The sequence below is a fragment of the Arachis ipaensis genome, chromosome B01 (assembly GCF_000816755.2).
Source record: "Arachis ipaensis cultivar K30076 chromosome B01, Araip1.1, whole genome shotgun sequence".
NCBI lineage: Eukaryota > Viridiplantae > Streptophyta > Magnoliopsida > Fabales > Fabaceae > Arachis > Arachis ipaensis.
In genome coordinates, this window is record NC_029785.2 from 8,745,350 (window position 1) to 8,772,460 (window position 27,111).

Here is a 27,111-nt window from a genome sequence, read left to right on the forward strand (position 1 = left end):
AGGACAAGGAATCCCACTAAGTTGCCGATTCCTGCAAGAACATTCACCAGCTGCCAGATCCACAACATACTTATCTAGACCACTCATGACCTCGTATTGGCTAGCAGATGACCAGTAAGACCTCCAGTCCCTAGCTAAGCTTGCCCGTTTCTCTAATTTCTTACAAATCATTGGCATAATGTTTCCTGGATAATTAAGAACCCTTTCCCTATTTGCAGCCCATCTAGTCATCATGTAAATCCTAATATCCTCTAACATGCTCACAATTGGTTTTTCTCTTGCTTCTACTAACACAGAATTGAAACTCTCACTCATGTTATTAACAAGACTGTCACATTTAGATAGGAAGGTAAACCTGGATCTTGACCAGAACCTTGGTGGAATGCCATTCAGATGTCTAAATGCTCCCTCATTCAGAAGTCGCAAAGTTTTCATTTCCTTCTCCCAGATCTGCCAATGACTTGCTTTAGCACACCTCCACATCTTGTTCTTTAGCTCTAAACCAGGAAACTTCTTCCTAAAATTGCTGTAGAGATGCCTGACACAGAACCTATTATCCACACCTGGAATGACCTCTTCAAACGCCGGCAATAAGCCCTGTTTACAGTTAGGTAAGATTTCAAATTGTTACTTCATTTATTAAAATAAATTCAAGGACAACTTATGAAAGGCTGATATATTGTGAGTTACCTTTTGCTGATCAGACATAAACGTGCACTTTGCAACATTGTGTGGGCCTAAGTCATCGGACAGGTGACGCAGAAACTAGACCCAAGAGTCCTTAGTCTCCGCCTCCACAACCGCATACGCTAAGGGGAAAATCTGGTCATTTGGGTCTCTTCCGACTGCAGTCAACAGTTGTCCACCTTGGGGGGCTTTCAAGAAGCAACCGTCCAGCCCAATGAACCTTCTACAGTGTTGAAAACCTTTCTTGCAAGCCTCAAAGCATACATACATTCTTTGGAAGACACAATAGTTCATCAGTTCTGCATTCTGTCTCTCTTGAGCAAAATCTGGTGATCTAATAACCTTGAGAATCACTGTGGAACCTGGGTTTGTTCTTAGGAGTTCATGGCAGTAGTCGTTTATTCGCTTGTACTGCTCCCTAAAGGCCCCCTGTATCTGACTCAAAGCTTCCTGTTTTGTCTTAGCTGCCATTGCCTTGGTAACGGTCAAGTTCCATTTTTTGTGAGCCTTTGCAACTAGCTCCTTCACCTTGATCTTTGGGTTGGATTCAACTTTCTTTTTAAACTGGGTACCCAACCATTTGCTGTGCATAATCCCAACCCGGTGTGTCTGCATGCAGGTATGTTGGAGATTCATGCTTCTTAGTTGCCAAGTGGACTCCTCACCCACCCTGTGTGCATATAACTAAAATGGGCAGCCTTTCTGACAAACAGCTCGGACCCTCACCAAGTCGCACTTGCTGAATTTAATGTTTCTAGCTGTGTTGACTGCATAGGCCGCCACTGTGTCCTTGAACTCCTGCCGAGATTCATACAATGTGCCAACCTTCCATTGGTACTTTTCCATTTCCTTTTGTGTCTTATGCACTGGAAACCTCTGCCCCCCTCCTCAGCATGATCCTCCCCATCATCATCACCCATCCCTACTCCTGCAATTACATGATCCTGCTCCAATTCATCACTGTCAAATGCATCCTCATCATCCAAATCACTTGTAACAACTTTTTTGCCCTTCTCCACATTGCAGTCCTTCGGCACAGCATTATCTTCACCAAATCCACTTTCATAGTCGTACACCTCATCACTGTCAGTGAAGTGGATGTCTTCCACACTGTTTTCCTCTTCATCAGATGGCAAGTATGTTGGGTCATCACTGTCTTCGCCACTGCTAGCATCATCACCATCCGCCTCATCTCCCTCTTGGCCTAATTCCACTCCACCATCCTTATTATCGCACTCTTGTTGATCTGCAACCCTAGCTCCATCACTGTTATCTACATTGCCTTCGAACAACACTAAATCCATACCACCACCTAAGGGTTTCTCATTCTGGCCACCAACCGTTTGTCCCCCCACGTCCAGAAAACCCACCTCCGGAAATCCCTCGGCATCCTCAACCTCATGCACCACAAACAGATCAACAAAGCCTCTCCTCCCTGCTATGGTACACATTTCAATTGCCTCTGTGTCACCTACCAATAGCCTCAAATGACGCTCATAATCATCCTCAGTTGGGTCTATGTACCATAACGCTGAAATGTTGGATTTCAGGTATCCAAGGTGTCTCAGTTCCTCGTATGCCTCAAACACACTCCACCGATCGCCGTCAATGTCCTCCATAACTGTAGATTGACCCTTCAAGTACCTCAGCACACCATTATCATATCCAAATAACCCACCATGGTGCACCCGCATGTTGAACAGCGCCATCTCCTTCCCGAAAAACCCTATTAATCAACACAGGGAGTTACTCAACCAACTATAAACAACAACTACAATCAGTTCAAACCCTACCCTTCCACACACCTTCGCACATTCCACATTAAGAAACGAGAAATTATATTTACATAATGCTTACCTTGCCGAGGGATTTTTGTTGGAACGAAGCCAAGTTAACAAACCACGAAGTTTTCCGGCAACCTCTCTCAAGCTACCAACGCCGGACGTCGCAGGAAGGCCTTCCAAGGGTTTCGCACAATCGTTTCACACAAACGTTTCACTCTCTACTCCTATTCTCAGTCGAAGCGTTGCTTGGGAAAGGAAATTTGATCTCGCGGGAAGTAATGCCAACCAACAAGGGCATTTTCGTATTAAAAAATTATTTTTGGGGGCAAAGAACGTTTTTAAAACAAACCGGAACCTAAGGGACTTTTTTGTTGCGAAAAAAAGTCGAGGGACGAAATAAATTTTTGGCCCCTACTTTAGGGACCAAAATCATACTTATCCCTAATAATTATTATATATATTTTTTGTTTAATCTCTTTTAATAAAAAAATTTATATATTTTTATTAATTATCTCGTACAGTATACGGAAATATACACTAGTAGGTCATAAAAAATGTGATGCAATGACCTATATATTTTATCTTTGTAAAATTTAAATATCTCAACGTAATTAATTTTTTTTGAAATAAAAATATCTAATGTAAAATTTTTTAAAAACTTATTTGAATGTATACTCTAAAATCTTAAATAAAATTTAAATTCATAATAAATTAGTCTTTAATTTATCAAATTAAATAATATTATAATATATTTTTTACGTAAACTTTTGGTATTGTATTATATATAAATTTATAAAAAAATAACATTATCAAAATAAAAAGACATTACCATTTTCATGTAATATAATATATAAGTAAATAAATAGATAGATAGATTCAAAATTTTAAATAACATTGTTTAATAACAAAGGATCGGTAATAATTTATAAAAAATGTGTTATTTATGCATAAAAATTGAGGTAAAAAACATGATTTGGAACATACAGTAGGATAAAGATTCATGAAAAATTAGTTGTAAAGTGAATGTTACTCGATAATCAAAGACTTAGTATTCCAAAAACATTTTTATATTTAGAGAAAATTATACATCGATTCTTAATCTTTTGGTTCATGGGAAAATTTTTAAAATGGAATAAATTAAATCCAGTGATCGATATGTCCAAATTTTGAAAAAATCGAAACTTAAATGTATTTTCAAATTTTTTGGAACTTAAATATCTACGGACTAAAAAGTCAAAAATCTATTGTCTTTTTCTCTTACATTTATAAATAAAGCTAGTGTATTGTATTTTTTTTCATAATATTGCAAATAGAAAATTTTAATAAAAAATATAAATTATTTTAAGTCCTTTATGCATTGAATATACTAAAATAATCAAAATCCTCAACTTTTTATTCTTTTAACTGATATCCTTAAGCATTAAAGCACCCTTTAATTAAATCTACCATTTAAATATCTCAAATTGAAGTTGATCTTTTAAAAACATGTTTTGGAACGCTCAAGAAGTACCAAACTAGAGAAACTACCAATTATCCCTATTTTTCTTTACCATATGTGCCATTATTATTCTGACAAATATTTGCTTTTATACCTAAATAACAGAAATCTTGCCTTAATTTGCTTGAGGCATTACACTTGGAATTAGGCATTTCAAAATGTACATAATGCTCACAGTTTGAGCAGGCCTAGCAATCTTGTGCACCAAGAAAATTATGTAATAGGAGAATTTCTCTTCAAATACATGCAGAAGTAAGCTTTTTCTGCTAATGTTTTGCATTGAGAAGAAACTAATGAACTAGGACCATCCCTAACATCTGTTTCACAATAAAGAAATGAGTACTACTATACTATACATTCTGTTTACAAGACTTAATAAGTAGTAATACAAAAATGGTAGTTCATGAATCATGACAACGGAATCCTATCTTAAAGATTCTTGTACCAAAAAGAGTGTAGAATTTCTGTGCAACCTTTCCAAGCCATTGTCGGTCGAAACGAAAAACTGTCTTTGAGAAAAAGGGGGCATATTAAGGCCTCTGAATGCATGAGGGTTAGATCAAAATCATGATTCAAGGAGAGAAACGCATAATTGGCTCCTGCGGAAAATGGAATAGTACCAACATAACAAGGAGAGAAATACATGCAAAAAGTTCTATTTGAATATTGTCAGGAACCAACTTTTTTCAGCTAACTTTATTCTGTATCCTAAATTACCTCTAAACCCTAAATCCTAAATTATAAACCTAAATCCTAAAGTCAGTTAATGTTGGTTAATTTAAAGTTGGTTCCGTATACTTTTACATCTAATTTTGAATACATACAGTCATACCATTTGAGTATGGTTATATGCAAATAAACCAATCAGGCCAAAATTTCAAAAGAGGGAAGGGAATATATAAAAAGCTCATTTGTTAAAGTTTCAATGTTCTTATATACAAATGCTGATTACCAAGATGTGTAGTATGAATGAGGAAAATCTGAATATCATACTACAATCACTTGGTAGAACACAAATCATGATCACCTTTTGGATATTGTTAATTACGAAATCTTGGCAAGGGCCATTTCCATTTTATCCTAAACAAAGGACTAAAAAATGTACAGCAATCGTGGAGGGAGGATGTCCTAATCTTCTCCGAAAAGCTGTAAATTCGGTTAAAAGGTTGAGAGCCCACCTGCAATTAGAAGGGGATGCATGTTAGTTCATTTTTTGATTTTTGGTTTCAAGCTTTATGTTTTTAAAATGCATGACGTTCAATTGTTCCTGTTAATCCATACGATTTTTTCAAACAAAGCTCAAATAATGGTTTAAAAAGTCACAGCATCAGGAATGCAACCATCATGATCCATTTTTGACAACAGGGCCAATGTATCTTCAACAGACCCTCTCTAGAAACTAGAAAGACTATTGATCATAATATTGATCAGTGGTATTGATGTTATGGCATTGCCAAAGTTCTCTGACCCAACAAATACAGAATTTACAGAACTATGATACATATTCTGCAACAATAGAGAGGTGGTTTCAATTTGAGTTGATGTATCTTACCTTCATTCATCCGTTCAATAAGCCTCTAGCAATCATTTCCCGAAGAAGTTTCTCCGCCATGTCATTCTCACCTTTTTCAAAGAAAGCACGAATAACGATTTCAAAAGTCACAGCATTTGGTAAGCAACCATTGTCTTCCATTTTTGACATCAGGGCCAATGCTTCTTCAAATAAGCCCTCTTTGCAGAGCCCACTGATCATAATAGTGTATGTCCTCACATTTGGATGATAGTTTTTAATGGAAAGATCTTGAAAAATCTCTTTTGCTTCTATAAGTCTTCCATTTTTGCATAGGCCATGAATAAGTATATTATACGTGAATATATTCGGACCAATGCCACTCTTTTTCATTTGATTAAATAACGAAAATGCCTTGTCAACTTGTTTGACATTGAACATCCCATCCAACAAGGAAGTGTAAGTGATTATATTAGCAGGTTGACCTTTATTATGCATCTCAACAAGAAGCTTTGAAGCACAAGAGATTCTCCTTGATTTTCTCAAGCCATCAATTAGAGTACTGTAAGTTACCGTGTCAGGAACCAAGTTCTTGCGACGCATCTCTTCAAAGAGATTCAAGGCATCATCCATCAATTTACTTTTGCACAAGCCATTAATAATAATATTGTAACTTCGGATATCAGGAGCCATACCTATCTCTATCTGGGCCATTGTGTGGAATATACATTTTGCCTTGTTTAATTCGTTAACCAAGCAATACCCATCCATTAAACAATTATAAGTAACCACAGTTGGTTCCACAGCATCTTTTGTCATCACAGCCAACACACTCTTAGCATCTTTGATATTTCCCTCCTTACATAGTCCATCAATCAAAGTATTATAGGTACGAACATTTGGAGTAATGTTTTTCAGCATCATATGATTTAGTAAATCAATGGCTTCCTTAAGTTGGCCCACAAGGCACAATCCATAAGTTAGAGTGTTGTACGTGATAACATTGGGAGAGATTCCCTTAGCAAGCATTTCAGAGTATAAATGAAAAGCATCACTTACAAGCGTAACCTTGCACAAGCTATCAATAATTGCACTGTACATGACTACATTAGGAACAATCCCATACCGTGGGATCTTTCTCAACACCTGAATAGCAGCAGATGTGTGTCCAGTCTTACAGAGTCCATTAATCAAGATGCCATAAGTTACTTGATTAAACTGAAATCCATGAGCCAGCACTGTGTCATGAAAGTGCAGTGCTTTTTCAACATTACCACAGAGACAGAGACCTTTAATAAGTGTATTCAATGTTATCGTATCAGGTTGAAAACCCATCCTGAAAATCTTGGCCAATACAGAGAAAGCAAGCTTCATACGACCCATGCCGCAGCAACAATTGATTAAGATATTCAAAGTAAATAAGTTGGGAGCGATTCCCCTGGCTTGCAATTGCTGAAAAAGGGAAATGGCGGTGGGGAAATGGTTGGTCTTGGCAAGAGATCCCAAAATCTTGGTGAATTGGATGATGGATGGAGGGCGACGCATAGAGAGCATGCGAGTGAAGGAATCAACAGCTTCATCAACATGGCGTGGGGATGTGAGCTGAGAATGAGAGTGAAGGCTTGACATTGAACAGCGAAAAGGGAAAACATAGGGCACAATATGAAGAGAGAAGCTGAACCTGGAGAATGATGCTGCACGCAACATGTTTGTGTAAAATAAAATCCAATCAGATGAGAAGAAGGGGTTGGAAGACAAAAGAGCGAATTGAACGGTGGAAACAATCACCGTCATCGAAACAAAGGTTGGTTGAGAGTTGATAGTTAACAGTTAACACCAAAGCAAAGAAGGGTGTGTTAGCTAAATGGTCTCAATTATTTATATTTTTTGTGGGAGATAATTTTTTTATATTCCCACATCATAGTTGATTATCTAAAAAAAAAATTCATAATTATATTTTTTGTTGTCTGACTAATGCTCAATGAAAAAAGAATGTTAAGAAAGTGGAAAATTTTTTTTATTAGACTATTGTACTTAGCTCATTTTAATTTGAAGCTAATTTTATAAAATACGTTAAAATCAAATTATATTTTAAATTCAGAAATTTAATTAAATTCTTGAGTAATCAGAAAGATAAAAAAAGTAAAATACATTTTTTTTCAAGAGACATTAAATTAAAAAAATATGATATGCTTATGGATATATAAATAGATTAAGGTTTTGTATATAAAGTATAAGAGGTAAATACTAAATTGATACCGGAAAAATTTTGGCGTTAACAAAATGGTACTTGACTTTTGTTATTGATAAAATGGTCCTTGCATAATTTTAAAATTTGACAAGTGTGCCCCTAAACTCGCCAGAACGCATTTCTGGTGAGAACAATGCTCAAGTGACCACCGTAATTTAATGATAATGTAAATTTATTTTGAGCTGAAATTTTTAATTAAATAAATCCTAATCCTACCTAAAAAATCTCTAAATCAATTTGAATTCGTCCTAATTATCTACCCTTATTATTAGTTACTCTGACTAAGTCTCTCATTTTTTCACTAAGACTTAAACTGAAAGGTCACTTAGAGAGTGAGAGACATTACTGTGAAAGTCGATCTTGGCGCGAAAGAGAAAGAAAGGACGTGACACGTGAGAGATATTTTCAAATCTGGAGCTTTAAGTGCAAGAGATTGCAAGGAGCATCATCGCGACTCTACTATTCGCTGTGAATGACCTTACGAAGAGATAGGTTTTGCTTCATTCTATGGTTTTATGTACATTGTCTCTGTGGACAACCTTATGATGAATTTGATTGTTTTGGTAGTTCATCATATTTGTTGTTTGTTTTCTACACTTACAATATTGCTATAGTCATTGAAGATGTAAACCCTTTTTTTTTTGCCATTATCAAAGGCATATAGCTATGTTTATGGTTTATTCATTCTATCTTCCTTCTACAATTTTTCAGATGAATCGTCTAATTACATTTGTATATCATCACATGGGTTCTTTGCAAAGGGGTGGGGGCGATAATATGACATACAAAGGGAGTTTAATAACTGGGCCTCATAGGGAGAATATTGAGACATGCAATTTATTTTTTGTTGAACAATTATTTCTAGACTTGGATTACCTAGATATAATGAAGTTTATTTGTTGGAAAACGGGTCTTCTATCTTAGAAATGAGAAGAAGAGGTATAGAATGATATGCTACGACTCCAATTGTCCTTGGGTGTATTATTATGCCAGGACCAATTATTCACCTTTATTTTAAATTAAGACCTTTGTAGATGAATATACTTGTCTGAAAAGCAACAAGAGCAAGTCAGTCAGAATCCATCCCAATATGTTATAGAGAGAGACACAAGAGTGGTTTAAGGTTGAGTATGACATTTTTGTAGATCAGAAAATGATGTATAGGACTATAAAAAAGGCAAAAGATATCATTAAAAGCACAGAGAATGATCAATATCTACGGTTGAGAGACTATCTGCATGGGACAATGAAAACTAATCTTGAGTTAAGAGCAAACATGGAAACACCCCAAAGCCGGATGGGTTACCAAAGTTCAGAAACTTGTATGTTTGTTTGACTGCTCACAAGAATGGATTTAGGGCAAGATGTAGATCCTTTATAACATTGTATTAGATTTTTCTAAAAGGTTATTTTGGATGACAATTGTTAAAAGTAGTTGCTCAAGACGCAAACAACCAACTGTTCTCAATTGCATATGGGATTGTGAATGCAGAGAGACAAGAAAAAATTGAAAATTCTTTCTTGAGAAATTGCATATCGACATAGGGGACTATAATGAGAATAAATGGGTTTTTATGTTTGACTAGCAAAAGGTGATATACACTATGAATTCTTATTTGTCATGTTAATATCTTTAGGTCATTACATGAATATCTTTTAATTATTTAATTTACTCTTTAATGCAGGGACTAATACCAGCATTACAGGATGTCATGCCAGGTGTTAAGTACAAATTTTGTTGTATGCACATGTGGAGAAACTTGAACAAGAGATGAAAGGATAAAAAACTAAAGAGATTATTTTGGCAATGTATCAAAGCAACCACTTATAAGAGTTCAATACTAATGTAAAAAAGATCAATTCACAAGCGTGAAACACTACAAGAAAAATGCTGAATACCATAGGATTTACTATCAAAATTATCAAAAAAATTTGGCGGAATAAACCTTGTTGGTAACTGTTTACCAACGAATTTTTTTCCCGCTACTAATTACTAGTGGATATAAAATTTTAATTGTGAAATTCTGGAACTTGTTACCGACGGATTTTTTTTCCAAAAAATCCGACGATAGTATATTATTTATTATTAATAATTAAATTAATAGTTATCGGCGGATTTAATAGGTGCGCATTCATGAATTTTGCTAGTAAATCGAAGTGTCTGCGTTGCTCTGAGCAAAGACCCAAGAAACATCCCGGGGACTGGAGTTGCTCCAAGTATCTGACCCCCGAGTTTCTTGTTTTTTATATTTTGGTTTGTGCATTAAGTGGAAATTCATATTGACTTTCAAAGCTTAGTTTAAAATATTGTTAATGGGATTTCTATTGTATGTAGCTGTGGTTTCATGAATTTTGCTAGTAAAGTGAAGTGCTTGCATTGTCAAGAGCCAAGTCCTAATTCTAACAAATATCAAAATCCCGGGGATTGGAGTTGTCCTAAGTGAGTTTATTGTTTCTTCTTCTTCTCCTTTCCTTTCTAGTATGCACTCTTACAGCATATTTAATGTGTGCTCCAGGAACACTCATGGCTACTCATTCTGTGTTATATAATTTTGAAACAGCATAAATGAAAATAAGTGGCTATAGATGTTTTTGAATTACATATTAAATGTGTTTAAGGAGCATACAAGTCCACCTGATCCTGTTGTCTCTTCTCTTTTCCTAGCATGCTAAAGTTTGTCGTTTCATATTACTTGCTTAGGTGTAATTTCTACAATTATGCAAGAAATAAGGATTGTCTGAAGTGCAACATTGAACGACCTAAAGAGCAACCAACCAGTGAGCATGAGGAGCATGTTTGGAAAAGATCATATTGATGAAGAGATGCCATAGGCCGACATTTGCATGGTGGAGTCAAATGTGGGTTTTCTTTCCAGTTTATTTTCTTGTCATTTCATTAGAAAGATACACATCTGCAACATAATCAGAGATAGTTATTTGAATGTATTTGAAGATGTTTAATATGATCATGTACTGATCTAGAAGCAAATTTACCGATGTGCAATGTACCATCATTAATATTCTATGAAAAACATATACATGGAGTTGGATTGAATCTCGTGAAATGTGAATGTTCCAAGTTAATAAGGAATAAATATACCAAGACGAAAATTCATATGTCCATTGAAGTATCAATTCGAGCAATTGTGAGATCAAGTAAAAGAGTAGTATTTTTATTTCTCACGTTATGTTTTAGTCTTGCTATATTCTCAATATGATAATTGAGGAATATAGAAAATAAAAAGGAGAACATTAGTCAAACCCTTAAACTCTAACTAATATAGAGGAATATTTATCTTGAAAATAATAATAATAAAAAACCATACAACCAAAATCCACTATAAGAATCAACTGAGTCAACAGAAGCATTCAACAAAGTAAATCCAAATTAAAACTCTCTTTGGCTATTTGGTAGCCATCAAAAGTAATTGCAGCTTCTACTCCTATCATTAATTATTGCCACAAAAATACAATAGTAACAAGAATCATGGCCTCTTTTATTTTCTTCTTCTTCTCCATGTCCTCTATCTTTTCTTCACACGCAATATCTTTTGAGTTTTGACATCAAGTATCATCACACGCTTTAGCATAAAAAAGACAAAATCTTGATGTGTGGAACTTCTAATAGATAACGAGAAAAATTGGGAAGTTTAAACTTTAGATGGATAACTTAAATCGACTCTACTTAGGCTGTAATCTGAAAAGGAAATAAAGATAAAAAGGGAAATCAAAAGAGGCGACACACATTTTAGAAGTTGGATTTGATTTTAAGGTGAAATAGAAAACCGTATAGCTTATGAATACATCCTTAATCCCCACTTAAATTCGTTTTACTACAGTTCTTGGAGGATTCGGTCAGATAAACAACAGTTCACGGTTGCTAATGATAAATGTCAACAGTCATGGGAATTAGTTAGATACTCCACCTACAAAGATAAAGAAAAACAAGTTGCACAGTTTAGGAATAGCAGGGAAACCATAACAAAATTATTAACAATTGTAAAAATCAAAAGTGCAAACTTAATTGAATAAAATTGAGATAGTCAAAACATTAGTGATAGTGAGGTCATGGCATTGCCAAAGTCCTCTGCCCCAGCATATAGAGAATTTATATAACTATTCTACATATTCAACAACAATAGAAATGTAATTTTAATTTGAGATTTATTTGACCTTTTATCTATTCTACAAAGTCAAAACAATAGTGAGCTTTTCCTGAATAACACAAGTGCCATGTCAAGTTGTCGGTTTTTGCACAAGGCATCTATCAAGAAATTGTAAATGAATATAGAAGAAGGTTGACCTTTATCATGCACTCAATAAAAAGCTCCAAAGCACGAGAGATTCTCTTTGATTTGCCAAGCCATCAATAAGAGTGCTGTAATTTACCGTGTTAGGAACTTAGTTCTTGCGACACAAGTTTAGATGTACAAAACTACAAACTAAAATCAAGGCAAGAGTAATATTGATGCAGAAAAACATCTGCTTTGAAATACTTTGGTGGCCAAACCACACACTCATTTAAGCAGGTCAAAATCCAGTGTAAGGCAAATATTGCCAATCTCCATAGAGAAGTCATTCTTCAACAAGCAAACTAACAATAAAATTTGAAGTTTGGGAAACCATAAACCGAATTATTAACAAACTCATATTTTAGAACCACGTTTTTCATAATAATGTAATTTTCCTTATACAGAATGCAATGGATTTGCAAATGTTTATAGCACTCTTTTTTGTTTTTCTTAGTTTGTAGCATGATAATAGTTAAGATATATGATCTCATAGGATAACAGTAAAGAACTATTAATTACTATAAAGAGATCTTAAACACTAAACCTGTAAGCTACTACAACTAGGAATATCCTCTAAAGCATAGTGGAATTAAAAAAGATGATAGCAATTACAAAAATTGAAAGTTCAAAGTTAATTGAATAAAAATGAGATAGTCAAGACATCAGTGGTATTGATGTTATGGCATTGCCAAAGTTCTCTGATCCAACAGATACAGAATTTACAGAACTATGATACATATTTTGCAACAATAGAGAGGTGATTTCAATTTGAGTTGATGCATCTTACCTTCATTCATCCGTTCAATAAGCCTCTAGCAATCATTTCCCGAAGAAATTTCTCCGCCATGTCATTCTCACCTTTCTCAAACAAAGCACAAATAACGATTTCAAAAGTCACAGCATCTGGTAAGCAACCATTGTCCTCCATTTCCGACAGCAAGGCCAATGCTTCTTCCAATAAGCCCTCTTTGCAGAGCCCATTGATAATAATATTGTATGTCCTCACATTTGGACGATGGTTTTTAATGGGAAGATCTTGAAAAATCACTTTCGCATCTGTAAGTCTTCCACCTTTGCATAGGCCATCAATAAGTATATTATACGTCCATATATCTGGATTAATGCCACTCTCTTTCATTTGATTAAATAACACAAGTGCCTTGTCAAGTTGTTTGATATTGAACATCCCATCCAACAAGGAATTGTAAGTGATTATATTAGCAGGTTGACCTTTATTATGCATCTCAACAAGAAGCTTGGAAGCACAAGAGATTCTCCTTGATTTGCACAAGCCATCAATTAGGGTATTGTAAGTTATTGTGTTTGGAACCAGGTTCTTGCGATGCATTTCTTCAAGGAGACTCAATGCTTCATCGACCAGCTTTATCTTGCAAAACCCATTAATAATAATATTGTAACTTTGTATATCTGGAGCCATTCCTATCCGGGCCATTGTGTCAAATATACATTTTGCCTTGTTTAATTCGTTAACCAAGCAATACCCATCCATTAAACAATTATAAGTAACCACAGTTGGTTCCACAGCATCTTTTGTCATCACAGCCAACACACTTTTAGCATCTTTGATATTTCCCTCCTTACATAGTCCATCAATCAAAGTACTATAGGTACGAACATTTGGAGTAATGTTTTTCAGCATCATATGATTTAGTAAATCAATGGCTTCCTTAAGTTGGCCGGCAAGGCACAATCCATAAATTAGAGTGTTATAAGTGATAACATTGGGAGAGATTCCCTTAGCAAGCATTTCGGAGTATAAATGAAAAGCATCACTTACAAGCGTAACCTTGCACAAGCTATCAATAATTGCGTTGTACATGACGGCATCAGGAGCAATCCCATACTGTGGGATCTTTCTCAACACTTGAATAGCAGCAGATGTGTGTCCGGTCTTACAGAGTCCATTAATCAAGGTCCCATACGTGACTTGATTAAACTGAAATCCATGAGCCAGCACTCTGTTATGAAAGTGCAGTGCTTTTTCAACATTACCACGGAGACAGAGACCTTTAATGAGTGTAGTCATTGTTATTGTATTTGGCTGAAAACCCATCCTGAAAATCTTTGCGAATACAGAGACAGCGAGAGTGATCCGACCCATGCCGCAGCAACAATTGATTAAGATATTCAAAGTAAATAAGTTGGGAGCGATTCCCCTGGCTTGCAATTGCTGAAAAAGGGAAATGGCGGTGGGGAAATGGTTGGTCTTGGCAAGAGATCCCAAAATCTTGGTGAATTGGATGATGGATGGAGGGCGACGCATAGAGAGCATGCGAGTGAAGGAATCAACAGCTTCATCAACATGGCGTGGGGATGTGAGCTCAGAGTGAGAGTGAAGGCTTGACATTGAACAGCGAAAAGGGAAAACATAGGGCACAATATGAAGAGAGAAGCTGAACCTGGAGAATGATGCTGCACGCAACATGTTTGTGTAAAATAAAATCCGATCAAATGAGAAGAAGCGGTTGAAAGAGAAAAGAGCGAATTGAATTGTGGAAACAATCAGTGTCATGGAAACAAAGGTTGGTTGAGACTTGATAGTTAAGTAGTTAACACGAAAGCAAAGAATCATGCTAGGGTCTGTTAGTTAAATGCTCTGATTTGCAATTTTTTATTATTAAAAATTAAAATATGAATATTATTTTTAATAGATTGAAAAAATGTTTAATTATTCTGCAGGTTCCTATAGTTTCACCAAATTTTCAATTAAGTCCTTATACATTTTTTCTTTTCAATTGGGTCTCTACACATTAAATTTTTTTTTAATTAAGTCCTTGCCGTCAGTATAACGTTTAAGATAACGGAATATAATCTTAGTAAAAACCGAATATTTTTATCATTTGGTTGGAGTGGCTAATTGAACAAACATGTATTTTTCTAAAACACCAAAAGCACCCCTTGCATTTCATCCCAAAATAAAAAAAACCCTAAGTTCTCTCGTCTCGTGCATCAGTCCATCGTCTGCGTCCGTCTCTAGCGTCATCTGCAACGAACGCTTGGTGGTGTGCTGTCTGTCGCCTCCTTCCCTCTGCGCTGGTCTGCTCTGCTTTGTTCTGTTCGGAGGTCTTCTCCGCTGTTTGTCCGTCCAAGCCGTAGCCGTCCCTCGCGATGAAGCCCCTCGCCTGACGTCGCCGCGCCGCACCGTGCCGAGCCTCGTAGTGCCTGGCCTCTCATCCCCACGTTGTGTCTCTGCTCCATCTTCCTGTACTCGAACTGTCTGCAAACAGGTGACAAAAAAAAGCCTCTTTTTCAGTTTTAACACTTGATGTTTATGCTAATTTTATTTTTTAAAAGTATGGCATTGGTTAATTATCTAATTGTTGTATTGATTTCTAAATTGTTTTGATATAATGGTTTATTTAGGGTTTACAATATGATATTTACATACAGGAATTTTGTTAAAAGAGGGGAATTTTTACTGTCAAGCAGCAAATCTTGCTTTTTTCAACAATAAATGGTGTCCTGCTTCTGCAGGCTTCAATGCCTCTTGATTTTTTTGTTCAATTCTCATGGATGATTTAGGGTTTTGCTATAAATCAGAAGTTTTATATTTAAGGTCTAATAGAAACTGAAAGCAATTAGACATAATGTCATTTCATATTGATATTGCAATATATGCCATCCCCTATTTGGCGCCTTGGATAGATTCTGGTCATCTGCTCACATATTGAGTTTTATGCTGTGTAGGATTCATTCTTAAGGTGCTTCAAGTCAATTCGATCAAAACTTTGGAACTGGAATGTTTATTTGGTTCTATTTCCTACACGATCAGCATATTGCTTTTACCATATTTGCTTACATGTGATTCATCATATGGTATTACTAATGAAATATTACTATCTGCCTAGCTAATTTTAGATGATACTTATTCTTATAGAGATATGTTTTGTGCTGACATTATCGAAAAGAAAAAAAAAAGATTTAAAAGGACATGATTTGATCTTCAGTTTTTAAAATTTGATGTAACATGTTTATGCATATGTCAATTTTTCTAAAATATGGCATTGGTTGAAAACTTATTTCTTGAATTGATTTTTGATTTTTTTTTATATAATGGTTTAGGATTTACAATATAAATATTTATGTACAAGAATTTTGTTAATTGGGGAATTGACATATGATTTAGTTTTGCTGTGAACATCGTTAGCTGTGTGCATCCAAATCATTTTGTATATACAAGCTGAAACTAAGTTGTTGCTGATTGAATGGACCAAGGGTTTTGTACAGAAATTTTGTTCCTAGAAAGGACTTTCTCAAACGTGAAGACTTGCAAAGTGCAAGGCTTTATGTTCATGTGAAGCCGGCACTTAGTGGAACTTTCACAAATATTGCAATGTGGATTTTCTGTCCATTCAATGGACCAGCCATTCTTAAAATTGGAATGAAAAACATACTTTTTGAGAATAAGCTTTTAATTAAGGTTTGGTGCTATTCATTTGATATTATTTGTTGTTGTTGATTTGGGTTTTCATTAAAAATCTTAGTGTGTTTTCTGATGTTACAATTTATCATATCTTCTAGGAAAATATTTTGTTGTGGCAAAGACGATGTGAGGATGCATTGTATTCCCTGCTCACTTTTGGTGCTCGACGGCCTGTGCGTCACTTGGCATCGGTTGCAATGGCAAAGATCATATCCAAGGGAGGTGGAATATCTGTTTATGCTAGAGCAAGCAGCCTTTGAGGATTTCTTTCTGATGGTTCTTGTTACCATAAGAAAAATTCATTTCTTCAATATACTTGTTTTTGAGTTTTTGTCGGCCAAATTAGTTCTCTTGTTTGAAGAACTATATAGAACTCAGTTTTTGTAAACAATTTTAGTTATTATTCTATCAATGATTCTTGTTACCATATGTCATATGCAAGTTCTTTCGTTATGTTGGTCATAATAAATACTTGAGTGATGAAAATTGAATTTTATATTATACTTATTACTAATATTTCTACTTCATTTTATCCATTACTTTTTTTTATACATTCTTAAGATAAGGTATTCTTAAGAGGGTTGAAATTTGTTGAAAGGGATATTGAGATTAGGGTTAGGAAAATGATAATTTGGGGTTTAGGTATTGAGATTAGGGTTTTTAGACAATGGAGGTGTTTGAGATTTGGGAAAGAAGAGATGAGGAGTTGAAGATAATGGTGAGGGTAATTCTGAAATTTTATTAAAAGGTCAACATAAATTTAGGATTTGGCTACTTTTGTCGTACGGAATTCATCTTTGATGGGTACAACGTTAGTTTCCTTCTTTAATGGGTACTTTTGTCAGCGTTTGTAAAGTTCATGGGTACAAATGGTTGTTTTTCCTACTTGTCCGAGAAGCAACAAGAGCAAGTCATTCACATGTGTTTGGATTTCTGAAGAGCTGCTATCAACACTCAGAATCCATCCCAACATATTACAAAGAGAGGCACAAGAATGGTTTAAGGTTGAGTATGACATTTCTGTAAGTCAGAAGATGATGTATAGGGCTATGGAAAAGAAAAAATAGATCATTGAAGGCACAGAGAAGGATCAATACTTACGGTTGAGAGACTATTTGCATGAGATAATGAAGGCTAATCCTGAGTCAAAAGCAAACATGGAAACACCAAAAAGCCGGATGGGTTACCAAAGTTCAGGAATTTGTATGTTTGTTTGATTGCTCGTATGTATGGATTTAGGGTAAGATGTAAATCCTTTATAACATTGGATGAGACTTTTCTAAAAGGTTACTTTGAAGGACAATGCTAACAGTAGTTGCTCAAGATGCGAACAACCAACTATTTCCAATTGCATATGAGATTGTGAATGCAGAGAGACAAGGAAAAATTGAAAATTCTTTCTTGAGGAATTACATATCAACATAGGAAACTATAATGAGAATAAATGGATTTTTATGTCTAACCAGCAAAAGGTATTCTTATTTGTCATGTTAATTTCTTTATGTCATTGCATGAATATCTTTTAATTATTTAATCTACTCTTTAATGCAAGGACTAATACGAACATTACAGAATGTCATGCCAGGTGTTAAGCACAGATTTTATTGTATGCACGTGTGGAGAAACTTGAACAAGAGATGGAAGGATAAAAAACTAAAGAGATCATTTTGGCAATGTGCCAAAGCAACCACTGATCAAGAGTTCAATGATGTCATGACCAATGTGAAAATGATCAATTCACAAGCATGAGACACTACAAGAAAAATACTAAACTGTAGGATTTACCGTTGAAATTATCAAAAAAATATGCCAGGATAAACCTCGCCAGTAATTGTTTACTGGCAGATTTTTTGTCTGCCGCTAATTATCGGCGGATATAAAATTTTAATTGTGAAATTTTAGAGCTTGTTACCGTCAAATTTTTTTCTCGATAAATCTGACGGTATTATATATTTTTTATTATTAATAATTAAATTAATAATTACCGGCGGATTTAGGGTGTCCGCGGATCGGATCGGATCGGATATGGCAAAAAATTCGATCCGATCCGCACAATTTCCATCAGATCGGATCAGATATGATATCCGCACTTTTTAGTGCCGGATCCGATCTAATTAGCAAAAAAATTATTAACAAAAACTGAACAATTATTATAAAAAAATTGAAGTAATGAAGAACAATAATAGCAAATAAATTTAATAATTGCTAGGCAAATAAATTTAATATATAATTAAATAACAAAAAATTTAATAACACCTAACAAAAAATTAGCAAAAGAATTATTAGCAAAAACTGAATAATTATTATCAAAAAATTTAACAAATCAACAAGAACAATGACTGTAATAGCAATAATTAGTAACAAATCAATAAGAACCATAACAGTAATTACTACAAAAATTAAACAATTATTAGCAAAAAATTGAAGTAATCAAGATGAATATCAGCTAGGCAAATAAATTCAATATATAACNTAATAATTTCAAACGAAAAATAGCAAAAGAATTATTAGCAAGAACTGAACAATTATTATCAAAAATTGAAGTATTTAGAACAATAACAACAAATAAATTTAATAATAGTTAGGCAAATAAATTCAATATATAACTACATAGCAAAAAAAGAAAAAGGAGCTTTGGCTTGAGTATCAGCAAAAGCTGGATTCATAGCACTAACATACTAGAACCAATTCCTGGATGTGGACGTGCAAGCAATAGTTTCAAGAATTTTCTTGTTTATATAGGTGCGCATTCATGAATTTTGCTAGTAAATCGAAGTGTCTGCGTTGCTCTGAGCAAAGACCCAAGAAACATCCCGGGGACCGGAGTTGCTCCAAGTAAGTTCTCTTTCTCCAGCATACCAAAATCCACTATAAGAATCAACTGAGTCAACAGAAGCATTCAACAAAATAAATCCAAATTAAAACTCTCTTGGGCTATTTGGTAGCCATCAAAATTAATTGCAGCTTCGACTCCTATCATTAATTATTGCCACAAAAATACAATAGTAACAAGAATCATGGACTCTTTCATTTTCTTCTTCTTCTCCATGTCCTCTATCTTTTCTTCACACGCTTTAGCACAAAATTTTTAATAATTGTGAAAATCAAAAGTGCAAACTTAATTGAATAAAATTGAGATAGTCAAAACATTAGTGATAGTGGGGTCATGGCATTGCCAAAGTCCTCTGCCCCAGCATATAGAGAATTTATATAACTATTCTACATATTCAACAACAATAGAAATGTAATTTTAATTTGAGATGTATTTGAACTTCTTTTATCTATTCAATAAGCCTCTAGCAATTATTTCACGAAGGAGTTTTTCTACCGTATCATTCTCATCTTTTTCAAACAAAGCTCAAATAATGGTTTCAAAAGTCACAGCATCAGGAATGCAATCATCATGTTCCATTTTTGACAACAGGGCCAATGCATCTTCAAACAGACCCTCTCTAGAAAGACTATTAACCATAATATTGTATGTCTGGACGTTTAGATGATAGCCTCTAACGGGAAGTATGTTGTATGAGTGTATATTTGGTTAATGCCAATCTCTTCCATTTTACTGAATAAAACAAGTGCTTTGTCAAGTTGTGGGTTTTTGCACAAAGCATCTATCAAGAAATTGTAAGTGAATATAGAAGAAGGTTGACCTTTATCATGCATCTCAATAAAAAGCTCCAAAGCACGAGAGATTCTCTTTGATTTGCCCAAGTCATCAATAAGAGTGTTGTATTAGGAACTAAGTTCTTCTGACACAAATTTAGATGTACAAAACTACAAAATAAAATCAATGCAAGAGAAGTATTGATGCAGAAAAATATCTGCTTTGAAATACTTAGGTAGCCAAACCACACACTCATTTAAGCAGGTCAAAATCCAGTGTAAAGCAAATATTGCCAATCTCCATAGAGAAGTCATTGATCAACAAGCAAACTAACAATAAAATTTGAAGTTGGAAAACCATAACCGAATTATTAAAAAACTCATATTTTAGAACCACAATTTTCATAATAATGTAATTTTCCTTATACAGAATGCAATGGATTTGCAAATCTTTATAGCACTCTTTTTTGTTTTTCTTAGTTTGTAGATATATGATCTCATAGGACAACAGTAAAGAACTATTAATTACTATAAAGAGATCTTAAACACTAAACCTGTAAGCTACTACAACTAGGAATATCCTCTAAAGAATCAATAAAGCATAGTGGAATTAAAAAGGATGAAAGCAATTACAAAAATTGAAAGTTCAAAATTAATTGAATAAAAATGAGATAGTCAAGACATCAGTGATCAGTGGTATTGATGTTATGCCATTGCCAATGTCCTCTGACTCAACAGATACAGAATTTACAGAACTATGATACATATTCTGCAACAATAGAGAGGTGATTTCAATTTGAGTTGATGTATCTTACCTTCATTCATCCGTTCAATAAGCCTCTAGCAATCATTTCCCGAAGAAGTTTCTCCGCCATGTCATTCTCACCTTTTTCAAACAAAGCACGAATAACGATTTCAAAAGTCACAGCATCTGGTAAGCAACCATTGTCTGCCATTTCCGACCGCAGGGCCAATGCTTCTTCCAATAAGCCCTCTTTGCAGAGCCCATTGATAATAATATTGTATGTCCTCACATTTGGACGATGGTTTTTAATGGAAAGATCTTGAAAAATCACTTTCGCATCTGTAAGCCTTCCACCTTTGCATAGGCCATCAATAAGTATATTATACGTCCATATATCTGGATTAATGCCACTCTCTTTCATTTGATTAAATAACACAAGTGCCTTGTCAAGTTGTTTGATATTGAACATCCCATCCAACAAGGAATTGTAAGTGATTATATCAGCAAGTTGACCTTTATTATGCATCTCAACAAGAAGCTTTGAAGCACAAGAGATTCTCCTTGATTTTCCCAAGCCATCAATTAGAGTATTGTAAGTTACCGTGTCAGGAACCAAGTTCTTACTACGCATCTCTTCAAAGAGATTCAAGGCATCATCCATCAATTTACTTTTGCACAAGCCATTAATAATAATATTGTAACTTTGTATATCAGGAGCCATTCCTATCTGGGCCATTGTGTCAAATATACATTTTGCCTTGTTTAATTCGTTAACCAAGCAATACCCATCCATTAAACAATTATAAGTAACCACAGTTGGTTCCACAGCATCTTTTGTCATCACAGCCAACACACTTTTAGCATCTTTGATATTTCCCTCCTTACATAGTCCATCAATTGGAGTAATGTTTTTCAGCATCATATGATTTAGTAAATCAATGGCTTCCTTAAGTTGGCCGGCAAGGTACAATCCATAAATTAGAGTGTTATAAGTGATAACATCGGGAGAGATTCCCTTAGCAAGCATTTCAGAGTATAAATGAAAAGCATCACTAAAAAGCTTAACCTTGCACAAGCTATCAATAATTGCGCTGTACATACCGTGGGATCTTTCTCAACACCTGAATGGCAGCAGATGTGTGTCCAGTCTTACAGAGTCCATTAATCAAGATGCCATAAGTTACTTGATTAAACTGAAATCCATGAGCCAGCACTGTGTCATGAAAGTGCAGTGCTTTTTCAACATTACCACAGAGACATAGACCTTTAATAAGTGTATTCAATGTTATGGTATTTGGCTGAAAACCCATCCTGAAAATCTTGGCCAATACAGAGAAAGCGAGAGTGATTCGACCCATGCCGCAGCAACAATCGATTAAAATATTCATCGTAACTATGCTCGGCGCAATTCCCCTGGTTTGCAATTGCTGAAAAAGGGAAATGGCGGTGGGGAAATGGTGCGTCTTGGCAAGAGACCCCAAAATCTGGTTAAATTGGATGATGGATGGAGGGCGACGCATAGAGAGCATGCGAGTGAAGGAATCAACAGCTTCATCAACATGGCGAAGGGATGTGAGCTGAGAATGAGAGTGAAGGCTTGACATTGAACATGAACAGGAAGGAAAGCGAAAAGGGAAAACATAGGGCACAAGAAAAGAGGGGATATGAAGACAGAAGCTGAACCTGGAGAATGATGCTGGACGCAATATGTTTGTGTAAAATAAAATCGGATCAAATGAGAAGAAGCGGCTGGAAGAGAAAAGAGCAAATTGAACGCTTTTTATTTTTGTTATGGAGCTAGGAATGGTGTGAGACATTATTATGGGGTACATGGGTGCAATATTGGAGTGTGGTGTCAGCGTAACTAAAATCGGACGGTTTGAATTTGGGGTGAGTAATTGGACGGTCCAATTAGAGGAGAGCAAATCGGACCGTTCGATTTGTTGCTTGCAGGCCAGGTGTCGAGCATGCAGTCTCTCCAGCAGCGGTGCCCCCTCCATGCGTGACTATCTCCCCCTTGAAGCCCCACTCTCTTTCAGAAGTTATTTTTCCTTCCTGCATCTCAAGTTTCACCATTTTTTCTCTGCTTCTTCATTTTTACTAGCAAAAATTTTTGCTTCTTGCACTGTAAAAAAAAATTACAATGCCAAAAAAAAAAAAAGTTAAAGATGTTGATCGTCCTGAACTACATATTGTCAATTATCTCTGCCATTCTGATTATGTAAGTTAAATTTTTATTTTTTTTATTTCAAAATTTATGTTATTATTACAGATTTATTATTACTATTTTTAGAAGTTTAGAAATGTATATTTAAGGATTAGTTAAAAATTTATATATTTAGATTTAATTAGTTGTAATGAATAAGAATGTTTGAATTGCATTAATATAATTGGTTAGTAGAAAATATATGTTTAGATCTTGGTGTAATAATTTTATAGATTATGTGTTTACCGCTAGTCTAATTATTTCTTCTAATAATCTTGAGAATTATGGTTAAGAATTAGATTTTGTGTAATATATGATATATGTTATTGATATATTTTGTTACGGTAATTTCATTTTGTTATTTATTGTTGGATATTTAAATTGATTTAATGTAAATATATTGTTGTAGTTGAGGATTTAATAATAGGTGAAATATTATTAATTGAATAAGAATTAGATTTATTTAATTATTAGTTGTTATTAATAGTTAGTTAGTAATTATAAATGTTGGTGATCTAAGAATTATTATTATTCGTTCAACGATGAATATGTAAATAAATAATTATATAATAAGAAATTTAGTCAAATATTTACGTAACAGTATGTTGGAGTTAGATTAAAAAGTTAGAATTATTAATAATTATTAATAATTTTCATGTAAAGTGTTGAATTAGCATAAGTATAAAAATTTAATTAGCTACTACTATTAGTTGTTACTATATATGTGCATGCATGTTACTTACTAAGTATAAAAATTTAATTAGCTATTACTATTAGTCACTTTGACAAGTGCAGTGATAGAGAGATTTCGTGCACCTTTCAAAACTGAGTTAATGCATTCCACTAGATTCGTGGTCATGTGTCCCCATCTGTAACCACCGTCAAACGCCAATGCATACTGTTCGCGGGGGATACGGCTTAACCAGTTAGTATAAGCCTCACCACGTTCCCGTAAACGCTGGAAACGCAACTCGTACTCGCGGACTGTCCTCGAATATCCTGTGCAATAAGAAAAAACAGAGGAAGAAACATATATGAGAATAACTGCATGAAGATAACTCTGTTAACTATGCACTTCGAATTACTAGGTGTTACCTATATTGACCACAAGTTTCTGCAGGTAAGGTGCCTTAAACTTTCTTAAAAAATTCAACTCTATATGCCTGATGCAAAACATGTGGAAGGCTCTAGGAGGCGACCAAGCTCCGTTACTGTGGGTCACAGCTGCATTAATGGATTCGTGTCGGTTAGAGATCTGTCCCACACCATCTCGAGTAACCACATGTTGTCGCAGGTTGCTAAGAAAGAAGTGTCATGCATCAGAAGTCTCTTCCTCCACAATAGCAAATGCAATTCGGACAATATTGTTGTTACCATCCTGTGAAACCGCAACCAATAGACAACCCTTATACTTTCCGTACAAGTGGGTCCCATCTACCTGGACAACGGGTTTACAATGTCGGAATGCTCTAATACATGGATAGTAACTCCAGAAGACTCGAGACAACACCCGGATATCAGTAACCAAGTCATCACCTTGATATGCAGGCATAGTCTCAAAGTGGACGAATGCTGATGGCTCCTTATGACACATTGCCTCAAACCATATGGGCAAAGCTTCGTACGATGCTTCCCAACCTCCAAAAATATTTTCACTACCTTTTGCTTAGCCAACCATGCTTTCCGATAGCTAATGGTGTAATTGAACTTTGACTGCACTTCCACAATAACTGATTTCACCTTTATCGAGGGATCAGCCTCAACCAACGGCTTTATCACTTCTGCAATAGTGTTCGAATCCAGCTTCGAGTGATTCTGTGATATCGTTGCTCTAGTACAAGTGTGACTACCATTATACCTCCTTATAACCCAACAGTACTTTCTGCTGATCATGCTAACCCTGATAAGCCAATCACAACCTGATCCATACTGCGTACACTTGGCGTAAAAGGTTAGCGGCTCCGACTCATACACTCTGTAGTCTACACCTCTTCGAATAGTATAATCTTTCATCGCCATAATAACAGCTTCCCTGGAACTGAATTCCATTCCAACAGCAAATTCACCATCTGCGACAATAGAAATTTCTGCCACAAAAATAGTTGTACCTTAAAATATTTAAACCAAATATTTCACGACTGAAATTAAAAGTCAAATCTATATATAACTTGTAACACAATCATACCAAAAATTTCATCTAACATAAATAAATCTTCATATGTCAAATCGATATCTACCATGTTAATCTATGGTTTAATATTAACATAAAGAATCGTTACTCACTACAGTTATACTAACATAAATAAATTTTACATCAAGTAATTATCTCAATTTTACATCACGTACCTGCATTCATATATTCAGGAAACTCTGAAGCATGCATGGCTTCCAAATCCAACGCTCGCATGAAAGATGCTTCCTCAAAAGGATGGTCGTTCGCCAACGCATTTGCCACGTCCGTCACATTTGCCTCCCAAGTGCCGTCACCTTGAACTTCATCTCCCTCTTGACCAACAACTTCGTAATTGCTTTCAAACTCTTCTTCACTATCACTATTGTAATCTTCTCGTTCGATATTTCGATCGGCCTCAGATTGCTCAAACTCAATATACAACTCAATGAACGGCATCTGAGCGCGACTTTCCATATACACTGAAAACATCTCTTGCATGCTCGCTTCATCAGTTATATATCTGGTTTGAAATTGAACGAATCCGCCAAATACCGGTATAGGATACCTGTATAAAATGCATGATATTTTTCTTGCCACCGCAAGATCTATCTTCTCACAAATCACACATTTTAGTTCCTCGAATGAGATTATGAACGGAATAACAATATCTAATGGATTTTCACAGACAAATTTCACTCCTTCAGATGTTTCTAACAAAATCTGACCAAAATAATATACTTTTAAGAGGACTCTATCATCCATATCTCTCACTCACATTACTATAAATTTTTCACTCTCAATTTTTTTACACTCAACTGAAACAATGGAACCTAAAGACTAAAGAAAGAGCTAGAACAGCTCCAGGAAGAAGAAGAACAACTCGAAAGAAAAGAAGAGATTTGGAAACTCGGATGGCACACAGATATATATATACACTTACAAACAAAAGTAATCGTACCCCCCGATTTGTATTTGGACCGTTGAAATATTCATATTATACTAAATTCGGACGGTCCGATTTGCATTTTGCAAGATAAAAATTTTTTTTTAAATTCTCTGAAATCGGACGGTCCGATTTCAGTATCCAAAATTCGAAATTTTCCCTCCCTACAATTCGGACCGTCCGATTTGTAACACCAAAAATTCATATCAAAGAAATCGGACGGTCCGATTTCTCTCTTCTAAGATTGACGTAAAGCTGTCCCACATACCTGTATTGCACCCCTAGTGTCCATAACAAAGCATAACACACACAGGTTTTCAATATAAAAAAAAATGAGCCCAAATTGAATGGTGGAAACGACCAAAAATACTTTGTATACTAAAACAGGTCTCTAAAATTAGCCATCAATATAGTTGTGTATAAATACATATGCGATTTAATTTAATTTTAATATGTATTTATATATTAACATATATGTTATACTAATAACTGACTCTAATGACTAATTTTAATGTATATATAGCATTACTTTAAAAACAATCACCATCATAGAATCAAAGGTTGGTTGAGACTTGATAATTGACACCAAAGCAAAGAACCATGCTAGGGTGCAGGGGTGAACACGGGTCGAATTGGTTCGGATTTAATATTAAATTAGAATCGAACCAATTGAATTGTAATTGGTTCGGTTTGATTTAGTTTGAATTTGCATGTTTTTGTGTGTATACCTGAACCAGATAAACCAATTAAAAACGGATTTATTCGGTTCGGATAATTGGGTACCCGATGAAATAAAAATTCATCAAAACAATAAAAAAAATAAAATTTTTATTTTAAAAATTCTTGTAAATACAATAAACATGAAAAATTAATAAAAATAATCCAAACATGTTAAATAGCAAATATATTAAAAATTAAACACATTAAAATCCAAACATATTAAATACTAAAGATATTAAAATTCAAATATAT

General features: G+C 34.8%; 2 protein-coding genes and 1 long non-coding RNA gene across 4 annotated transcripts; 1 reads left to right on the top strand and 2 right to left on the bottom strand.

Moving 5' to 3' along the window:
* On the bottom strand, positions 5,196 to 14,589 carry LOC107620078 (protein Rf1, mitochondrial-like). The gene is made up of 2 exons (XM_021107909.1): positions 12,819 to 14,589; positions 5,196 to 7,300 (listed from the first exon to the last, which is right to left on the bottom strand). Exons 1-2 carry the CDS (start codon positions 14,553 to 14,555, stop codon positions 5,528 to 5,530), a joined length of 3,510 nt encoding a protein of 1,169 aa, XP_020963568.1. The 5' UTR covers positions 14,556 to 14,589; the 3' UTR covers positions 5,196 to 5,527.
* LOC110269349 lies at positions 9,861 to 10,641 on the top strand. The gene is made up of 3 exons (XR_002358289.1): positions 9,861 to 9,947; positions 10,066 to 10,170; positions 10,432 to 10,641. It is a non-coding gene; the product is annotated as an uncharacterized LOC110269349 (long non-coding RNA).
* On the bottom strand, positions 19,097 to 23,128 carry LOC107645758 (pentatricopeptide repeat-containing protein At1g63330-like). 2 transcript variants are annotated; one of them, XM_021117129.1, is made up of 2 exons: positions 20,888 to 23,128; positions 19,097 to 19,334 (listed from the first exon to the last, which is right to left on the bottom strand). In XM_021117129.1, the coding sequence occupies exon 1, from the start codon at positions 21,914 to 21,916 to the stop codon at positions 20,894 to 20,896; it is 1,023 nt and encodes a 340-aa protein (XP_020972788.1). In that variant the 5' UTR covers positions 21,917 to 23,128; the 3' UTR covers positions 19,097 to 19,334; positions 20,888 to 20,893. The 2 variants fall into 2 exon arrangements, with proteins under 2 accessions (XP_020972788.1, XP_020972787.1); XM_021117128.1 differs by having other exon boundaries at positions 19,097 to 19,347.

Bases quoted from the DNA above. Each gene is read 5' to 3' on its own strand.
- LOC107620078 (XM_021107909.1), bottom strand. From the start codon at position 14,555: ATGACACTGATTGTTTCCACAATTCAATTCGCTCTTTTCTCTTTCAAC. The intron at 7,301-12,818 runs TGAATGAAGGTA...TAACTGTTAACT, and splicing joins CTAGAGGCTTATTGAACGGA to ATCAACTCTCAACCAACCTT.
- LOC107645758 (XM_021117129.1), bottom strand. From the start codon at position 21,916: ATGTACAGCGCAATTATTGATAGCTTGTGCAAGGTTAAGCTTTTTAGT.